General features: G+C 39.8%; 1 protein-coding gene across 1 annotated transcript in view; it reads left to right on the top strand.

The window, feature by feature from the left end:
• The first annotated feature begins 1,018 nt into the window (after nt 1-1,018).
• The window catches only part of ZBTB41 (zinc finger and BTB domain containing 41), a 42,524-nt gene continuing 33,439 nt past the window's right edge, over nt 1,019-10,103 (top strand). Inside the window, exons 1-2 of the mRNA XM_024764055.1 lie at nt 1,019-1,100; nt 1,713-2,952. Coding sequence (XP_024619823.1) covers nt 1,830-2,952 — 1,123 coding nt within the window. The 5' untranslated portion in view covers nt 1,019-1,100; nt 1,713-1,829. The remainder of the gene's footprint in view (nt 1,101-1,712; nt 2,953-10,103) is intronic.

Below are 10,103 nucleotides of genomic sequence, written 5' to 3'. Positions count from 1 at the left end.
CCCCACTCCGCCCCCCTTACCCCTCTTGTTTTCTCTTAGCCGTTTTCCGTTCACGGACATGCCAGCCACGCCCAGCCGGCTCCTGGGCTACAAATTCCCACCTTCCCTTGTCTGGAATTGCGCCCAATCTCTCTGACCTAGTACAAAACCCCACTGTAGTAGACGCCCTGAGTAAAGTTTGCCTTACCGTTAACAAGTGTCTGCGATAACTTTTCTGTAACTCTTCCATCCACAGGGGACTCGTACATGGGTTCACCAACCTGGTCACCCATCCTATTTGGCTTCAGCCTCTGCCTTATTTTCCTCGTGTCTGTAAAGTCACAGGCCTAGGACCTCGCTACTAAACATGTGGTCCTCAGAGCAGCAATACCAGCACCACCTGCGACTGTGTTAGAAACGCACAATCTTGGCTCCAAAAGTTATCCTTGTGGACCTTTTTCTTTTCTGTTTCGGCTTTCTTTCCTGTCCTGCCAGTTGTATACTTGTATGTACATTTTTCAGTGTTTTCTGTGGACAATAAAAATTTAAAAATGAATTCTAGGTGCAACTGCGTTAGCTGCGTCCGGCTGGGTTCTTCAGACGCAGGGGAGCGTTTGTGGAGACGGCTTCGCCCGCCGCCGAGGGGCTGCCGCAACCGGCCACAAGCAGTGAGGACGCGGTCCGCTCGCGGCGTGCTGCCTCCGCCCACCCCTACGAAACTCCGCCTCATCTTCCCCTCCGCCGGTCCCCGCCTGGCTGCCTGCGAGGCCCCGACTGGCTCAGTCACAGCGGCCACCAGACTGCCGCGAAAACCCGGACTAACGGACCCCTGAAGTCGCTGGGGTCGCCGCGAGGGTGGCGGGGGGCCTCACGGAGCATGCGTAGGGAGGGTGCGCGCACATGCGCATTGCCGGCGCAGGGTCGCGCGCTGGGGTGTCTGGCGGCCAAGAGGCTGCGCGCGCGGTTGACGTGCTCTGTGGCTGCGGCGGCGGCGGCAGGGCGTCAAGAGGGGAAGGGCGGGCGGGGCCGGGGGCTGAACCCGGAAGTGGGTCGGCGCCAGAGCCAGCGCGCCCGGAGTGGAGCTCAGCGGCCGGGAGCCAACGGGTACCCCTGGGTTCCCGGTAATGGACGCGCGGGGCGTCTGCTCGGGGAGCGGGTTGGCGGGCGGCGGGGGCGCCCTCGGCGGCGCGATCTCCACCCGGCGGGGCCTGAGGAGGCTCTGCTCCGGCGGCCGTCCCCCGGGTGACCCGCTCTCCTCTCCGCGCCTCCCGGGGCCGTCCCGCCGGGCGCCTCCAGCATTTGGACGCTCGCCGGCCCCGAGGAGGTGCGCCTAGCCGCCCCTTGGAAGCGTATTAATGGGGAACGTGGGTTCCGCGGCCGCGACGGCCTGGTTGTCACTGTCCCGGCGCCCCTGCACCGCGAAGGTGGCCGCCTCGACCTGCACCCACGGCGCGCTCCGCGGAGCCTCCCCTTCTGCCCCACTTTCCCCTACCCGGTTCGGGAATCGGGCCTGCAAGGTGTGCTCTGCCTCCTTTAAAATTCTTTTGTTGGCTGTGTTTTCTAACCCGGCCCTCCTTGTTCTCCGCCCTAAAATCTCAGCCACGAATGAGTGGAAGCGGTGACTTTATCATAATTTAGTTTTCGTTTAGGAAGGATTTGTTTACAATGCCGCGAATGATTTAGGATCGCTTGGCCATGCAGTTATTTTTCATGGTTCATAACTCTTTTCGCAGACCATGCAACCCTCGGGCACGCCCCTCCAGAAGCTGTGATCCAAGACAATCTAGTTTTCCTTTATAAAGCCCTCAAGACACTTATGAAGTTTCTTGTTCTGATACCGTTGTACTGCAATGAAGAAAAGGAGAAAGGTTACTTCACATCTTGACGAGAAGATCCATCTAGGCTACCGTAAAGATTCTTCGGAAGGAAATGTTGCAGTGGAGTGTGAGCAAGTAACCTACACTCATTCCACGGAAAGACCAGCTCCCGAAGCTCTTCGCTGTTACCAGGAACTTCCTCCTTCTCCGGATCAGAGAAAACTTCTGAGTTCTTTGCAGTACAATAAGAACTTGCTGAAGTATTTAAATGATGATAGGCAGAAGCAGCCATCTTTCTGTGACTTACTTATCATAGTAGAAGGAAAAGAATTTAGCGCGCACAAAGTCGTCGTTGCTGTTGGCAGTAGTTATTTTCATGCGTGTTTGAGCAAAAATCCAAGCACGGATGTTGTCACCCTGGATCACGTAACTCACTCCGTTTTTCAGCATTTGCTTGAATTTCTTTACACATCAGAATTTTTTGTGTACAAATATGAAATCCCACTTGTTTTAGAGGCTGCAAAATTCCTGGATATTATAGATGCAGTTAAGCTGCTAAATAACGAAAATGTTGCCACTTTTCAGTCTGAGCTAACTGAAAAATCGTCACCAGAAGAAACACTAAGTGAGTTAACTGGAAGACTGTCGAGTAATCATCAGTGTAAATTCTGTAGTAGACATTTTTGTTATAAGAAGTCTTTAGAGAATCATTTGGCGAAAACCCATAGATCCCTTTTATTAGGGAAAAAGCATGGGTTAAAAATGCTGGAGAGAAGTTTTTCCACAAGGAGATCAAAACGGAATCGGAAGTGCCCTGTTAAGTTTGATGACACTAGTGATGATGAACAAGAAAGTGGTGATGGATCAGACAATTTGAATCAAGACAGTTTTGATAAGGAAAAGTCAGATAGAAATGATTCTGAGGATCCCGGCAGTGAATGTAATGCTGAAGAGGATGAGCTAGAGGAGGAAATGTCAGATGAATACTCTGACATTGAAGAGCACAGTGAAAAGGATCCCAATGATGCAGAAGAGGAGGCTGAGGCTGGTGATTCTGTCGGAAGCATTCATGAGGGATTAACCCCTGTAGTCATTCAGAACACTAACAAAAAAATATTGCAGTGTCCCAAATGCGATAAGACATTTGACCGCATAGGTAAGAAAAGAAAGCTTGTTTCCTGTCTCTCATAACTTACTTTTCATGGGTATTTTAAAGGTGATAGTTGGAAACTAAACTTTGAAAGTAACTTTTAAAAAGAAAACTTAAGTAGAGAGGATATTTGATTTTTGATACATATTTTATCCTGTTATTATGGGTTTGTTGTGATTCAGGAATTAAGTATTTATATTACCCTTTATTTTCTCTTCCTCATATCGTGGCAGTAGGTGACAGATCATTAGTTCCTGTATTTAGTGTGAAAAATTCCAGAGTATCAATAATTATGAATGTAGAGCTTTGATTTATATGCTAATTTAATTTCATAGGTAACTGATATTTTTGAATCATTATAGAAAATTGAATTAGGTTATGTTAGATGTAATTTAATAATTTGTATACTATTTCCCCTTGAGCATGGTAATAATGTGAGTCATAAATACAGTCAATTTTCCAGTATCCAGTACTGTTTAGAATTGGGATGTTTCAGATTATTCTAATACATAGTTAGGAATAAAACTGTGCTAAATGTAATTTCATTCTGTAGACAGAGACTTAAGGAAGTATCCTAATAGTATTCTTGGGTTATTATAATAATGAATATATCAACTTTTTCTTTATTAAAAAAGCCTATATAGGAAATGTCTCTAACCTTAAGTTAAAATTTTATCAGTGAATATTTACTTTCAAGAGATCTAATATTTGCTAGTAAAATAATTTTTGGAGATGTCTTATATGGACTTTCTAATGTGAAATTTTAAATTGCAGCAGTTCAGCGATTTACATATAAATCAAAGTTATGAAATCGGGAAATATATTCGACTGCATAGAGTGATAAAAAGAAGAGATAAGTGTAATTTGACCTTGTAAAATTACTTATACAGTTTAATATATCCCAATGTGTCTTGGAGTGTTGAGTTACTTGTTATTGGCATAGGTGGAAATTGGTTACATTTGCATTTACATAGGCATTGGTAATTATTTGCTCTCAAAATATTCGATAGTATAAACTATGGCATAGCAGTGGTAACCTCTTTTTGCTTTTTCTTATGCCTTTGAATATTTTTTTCTAAATCAGAATGCTTTTGACAATCCAATTTAATAATTATTTATTGTTATTTTTACTGTGTTTAAGTTTCTATACAAATGAATAAAACAACTTTTTTTGAGTAGGTCAGTTGGAAAAGTGTGCGGATACAAGTAGCGTGTTAAACTCAGGTTGGTAAATGCTCTTGAAGAGCTGTGAACAGATGCTGTGAGGGGTATAGAGACGAGAACAACATTTTTGGATTGAGATACCTGACAACATTTCATCTTTCCAGTTGAGTCTCTTTTTTAGACTTTGTATTCTTAGCACATGCTTCCTGTATTACACCTTAATTTGACCTAATTTGACTTGAGGTGTGTGGGCAGGGGTCAGTTTGCAAATGGCATTGTAGGCCTCAAACTGTCCTATCGAACACTAACTAGGCCCGTGAGATATGTTATGAGCAAGGGGTTCTGTGTTCAGGTAAGACGGGGATAACTATACTCATCTATCTGTATTAATGCTCTCAAATTCTTTAGTAAAGAAACCCGTTCATTTTACTTAACCTGGCATTTCCTCAAATAATTTTACCACTAGACACTTTTGGGGTTTTCCTTGGCAACTCCCAGGAAAGTAGAGTTCTATTTGGGGAAAGAGTGCTCAAGGTCAAGGTCCTAATGTACTAAGAGGAAGGCGTTTTGCAGCTTTTTTAACCAAATTCAGTTCAGATAATCAGATAATTGTGGGAATCAGTAAGGCACGTTGTCAGCTTATTTCCAGCCTCCTTCCTGGATGTATTTTACATTATACCCCTCTTATTGAGCTCCTCTCTTGCTTAGCTTCGTTGGGGCTTGCTGGCTTTTCCCCAGTACAGAGAAAGAGAGCAAGCAAGAGATTGAGATTGTGATTTTATCATATTGGTTACAAAGTATGAGCTGTGGTGATGTCAGACTTCCTGCATTTTTGAATCTAGGTCTTATGTGAGTTGCTTAACCTGTGTGTGTACTTTTGTTTCCTCACAGATAGAGTGGGATGATGCTAATGGTACCTTCTCATGGGGGTTACTATGAGGATTAAATGGGATAGTCCTTGTGAATCACTTAAAATATCGTGTGAAATTTAGGTGTGTAGGGAATGCTAGCTTCTCTTATTGATCATTAATGCAGTTTTTGAGTGTCTCTACTATGCCAAATAAATATGAAATGATATATTCTCTGTCCTCAAGAATCTTAGAGGTTAAGAGGTACATGCACAAATACAATTATATTACAATAAGATCATCTTATCAGGACAAATACAGAGGCTTATAAGAATTAGGAAAGATTTCACGGAGCAGGTAGCATTTGAGCTCAGACCTAAAGAATAGGGAGGAACTTACAAGGCAGAAGGACCACAGCTGCAAAGACATGGAGGTAGCTGTTTCTGGAAATTGCTAAGGACAGGGTGATTTCGGGGTGGGCAAGGAGGCATAATGAAAATGACAAGAGGTGAGGATTGGCAAGTAAGCAGAGGTCAAGTTTTGAATGGTTTGTATGCAGTACAGAGGAGTTTTAATCCAATAAGTGATAGAAAGTTGAGAAAACTTTGACAAAGGAAATGACGGCCATAAGAGTTTTAGAAAGATACTCTGGCTTCAGTGATGAGAAGGAAGTTGGAGGTGTTGCAGGCTTGGACCAGGCAGATGAGCAGCATTGGGAACGGGATGTAGGACAGGAGTAGATCAGAGGTGCCCTGAATATAGGCTTCAGTGGACTGGTGATGGATAGAGTGAAAAGAATATGCAGATGGAGAAGACCTGTGTTTCTTAAATGTCCTCCTTTATCATCCCTATCAGAAGTCCTCTTTATTCTTAAAATAAAACAGTTCAAGGGCTACTTTCCAGTAATCCTCATATCACCCACATTTCTTTCATAGGATTTTAATCCTTTCATAGGATTCCACCTAGAATTTTGATTGTTATTTCCCTATATCATTAGATTGTGAGCGTGAAGGTTTTGTATGTTACTTTTGGTTAGTATCCTTCATGATACCCCAGGTTATTTCAGATAATACGTTTCCAGTAAGCTCTTGTTTAATTGAACTAAGGTGAAAGGTTGACTCTGACTTTGGACTTGTAAGAAGTCTTTAACTTGCTGTCTCAGAGTGGGTTTAGGAGAGAGAATTAATAAGCTCTGAGACCTTCTGCTGGAACCATTAGCTCCACAGTATGTAGTTTAGTAATTTGATTCCAGCACTTTGGATCTTTTATCTTTTTTGACGTGCTTAATAGTTGCTCAGACTGATCCAGTTGTATTTTTTCCTTAGGCTCCCAGCTGTCCTCCTCTCAGCCTATTCTCATGCAAAATAAGAGTCCTTTGACCTTTCCCCCTTGTACCGAAAACCTAGCTGGTGAAAAGGCAAAAATGGTGAGAAGATGACAGATGGGGGTGAGAGAAAATATTTGGATAATTTATCTTTTTTGTCATTCCTACTGGGAACTAAAATCTTTCCTTAGATTAAATTTAATCTTTTCTAGAGGTAGAAAATGTTTAAAAACTTAAAAAAAAAAAATGTGACTGTGTAGACCATCCTGACAGATTCTGCTTGGTTCTGAATAGGAAAGAGTAATGACAGTAGCATAATTCTCTACTTTAATGTTAAATATTTTAGCTAAATATTCTTTAGGGTGTGCCAAATGAATAAATTCAAGGTTAATTTAAGATTTGGCATATGAGATATAATGAGCTAATTTGGTGATGTTTCTCTTTGTAAAACCTCCATACGAAATCTGATAATAATTTTGCATGACCCATATGGAGTGAAGCACAGGGTCAGGTTTTGTTATGTGAAAATACCTTTATTTGTGTGTCCTGATTTGGGACACAGTTCATACTGGGATTCAGTCAGAAAAATGCTGTGGATGAAATTTCTTAATATTATTTGTTTTCTGTTGGTGATTAAGAATGGTGGGGCATAGTTTAGTGTTCTGTGAAAGAATACTGAGGGTTTTTTTTTTACTTGATAACTTTGAAGTGAACATTTGATTTATACATTATTATTGAATTCCCCCCACCCCATAAGAAAAGAAACAGATATATGTGTAGATTGTGTTTATGCTGAGGAGAACCCCCACACATCCCTACCAATTGCTTTAAGCATGGGATTTCTTTGGACATTTATCTGACTTTGGAGTTCAGCGTTCCCTCAGAAGTTGTGTCTCTTCTGTTGGTCAGAAATTCAAATCCATGCAGATAAAAGGTCCTGCAATGCCTCTGTGCATTAAATTTGAATTAATAACATAACAAAAATGTGTTTTTACTTTAGAGGTTCTAAATGTTATAATGAATTATTCAAATTTATGTATTTTCATTGGTCTCTTTGGACTTTGCTGAATTTATTTTTAAATGATTTTATTTGTTTCTTTTTGTGTTTTGGTTAAATCCTGTTAAGTCTACTGGTCTGTAGGCAAATGGAAGTTTAACAATCAAAAGTGGTTTTGATTTTTAATTTAACTGCCACTTGATGGCTTTAATATTCAACTACATATAACTTAATTTTTATTTGCAAGCAAGAATTTCTTGACTACAAATAAATGGAAAATTCTACTAATTGATCTTTCCAGCAAAGGCATTTTCATAGAAAATAAAAGTTTTGGTTAAGACTTTTCTTATAATTTAAGATTTTTATTAAGTTGCTCTTCCTGTTCACTTGGGTGTAAAAAATCAGGAGACTTGAGTGGTATGGGGTTGATAAGTTAGCCTTCAGTCCTGAGAGTCTGTGCTAAGCAGGCACAGTCAATCCCCAGGTAAGAATGGTCCTGTTCCAAAAATCACTTGTAACTTAGTCACTTAAACTCATACTGTGTACTCTTGATTCATTTCCATAATTTAAAAAGCAAGTTTATGAAAAATGTGAACACTTTCACAATCAAGGAAAACTTTTTTTTTAATTCCATAAAATGACCCCTACCTTTGCCAAATTAGAATTGTGGGTTATTAGTACATACTGATGTTTGGATTCTGTACCTTTTCTCATATCCAGTAGATGTGTAACAAATATTAAGGAATCCAATACAAGCATGCCATATTATAATAGAGAAAGATTAAAATCAACTCAGAAAACATTTCCCCAAAGAAATTATGTTATAGCAGTATTGGTCTGGTTATACCCTGCAAAAAGTAATAAAAATCAGTGCTTTTCCAACTTTTTTGGGGGGGATGGTTCAAGATCAGAAATACATATATTATTATGCTGTATACATATATATGTATATATATATATGTGCTCATACATGCACTGAAGCAAAATAATTGCTTGAATCTAGAGTGAATGCACTCTGATATTTTCTGCTTTGTTCTGTTCCTTCTTTCCCCCAGTGCTAATCATCATAACCCACAGAATTGATTTTATTGACACTAATGATTTTTAGTTTGTGAAACACTGATCTAAGCCATAATGTAGCTCAACTCTTGTTTTTGAGAACCTACCTGTTATTTGTGATGTCTGTGGAAAGATTTCGCCTTGGGACATACAAGCACGCCTCTCCCCCAGGCAAGGCCCATGTTAGCTCTGATCCCTTGACCACAGCAGGGGAACCGGTGGTGCTCCGGTGTGTATACATGTATCAATGCGGTCATGCCCCGGCAGTGGCAGAGGGAGAACTGAGGAGATACTAGGCGTTTTTAGCAATGGCCAGGGTACAAAGTCAAGTTCTTACAGTATTTTCAGAGAGCTGAAACTCCAGTTTGATCTGTTATAACATATTCATAAACCAGGTGTATGCATATTTATACTGGAGATATATCTATGTGCCCGTCCTGTGGCCAGTAATCCTAATAATAATAATAATGATGATGATGATGATGACTAATAGTTACTAATGCTTACTATGTACTAGGATGTTTTAAGTGTCGCGTATATATTAATTTGTTTACTTCTCACAGCCCCATGAAGTGTTAATAACGCAGGTAGACAGAGGTTAAATTACTGGCTTGATTAAGATCACACAGCTAATTTAGTAGGTGCCCAAACATTGGCTGAGTTTCCTGACTACATGCATGTAAAAGATGCATAGTTCATCATCGTATGGTCAGTACCTAAATACCTACTGGATTTTTATCATACTTTTGTTTTACTTTGCTTATGATTGTCATCCTTCCCCCCACCTTAAAGAAAATACCTTGGTTCCCTTTGCTCAATATTCTTATGTAAGTGCAGTGCAGTTAACTTTTAGATGATATACTGTGTTTATTAAATATAATCATATTTAGATACATGTAATAAATTGATGAATGTATTTACTAAGTAGATGAATAATTATGATTATCTTTTGTCCTTAGTGGCCTTTGAATATTTTGGGTTTTATCTAATCTCCATGATATATTTATGATTTATATATTTTTAAAAAGTATATGGATGAGGGCTTCCCTGGTGGCGCAGTGGTTGAGAGTCTGCCTGCCGATGCAGGGGACACGGGTTCTCTTTTTTTTTTTTCAGGACAAAGCAAAGCTAAGCTTTTCATTGAAAATTACTCTTCATATTGATAGTATTTTTTCTTATTTTTGTTGCCTTTCACTCAGAGGTATCCTTAATTGAGATTTCTATTTTAAGCTAGTAGATGCGCACATTCACAACTTGATTACAGGTTAATAATAATGGCCAACATTAATTGATAGCTTATAATGGGTTGACACAGTTATAAGTGTTTTATGTGTATTTATGTATTATTACAACAGTCCTCTGAGGTAAGTCTATTATTCCATTATTATTTTTTCAGATGAGAAAGATTTGAGGCTTGGAAAGGTTACTTGTCCAAGGTCACATAGCCTGCAATTTAAAGAATTGGGATTCATATCCAGGTGGCTGGATCCAGGGTCTGTGCCCCTACCTATGATGCTGTTCTGCCTCTGTAATGTGGAAATTTATATTCTAAATAATGATGTAAAAGAATTTTCGTATAAGTAGGAATATAAGTAAGATTTAAGCCAAAATGTATCCTTGTATTTCATTTTTTATTGTCACTTTTCTCTTTGGACAGGTTGTGTTAAAATTTCTTTTTTTTTTTATTTTATATATTTTTATTGAACTATAGTTGATATATAATATTGCATTAGTTTCAAGTGTACAGCAAAGTTATTCAGTTATA

The sequence above is a fragment of the Neophocaena asiaeorientalis genome, unplaced genomic scaffold (genome assembly GCF_003031525.2).
Source record: "Neophocaena asiaeorientalis asiaeorientalis breed wild unplaced genomic scaffold, Neophocaena_asiaeorientalis_V1.1 scaffold594, whole genome shotgun sequence".
NCBI lineage: Eukaryota > Metazoa > Chordata > Mammalia > Artiodactyla > Phocoenidae > Neophocaena > Neophocaena asiaeorientalis.
This window is presented reverse-complemented; position numbering and strand designations above follow the sequence as displayed.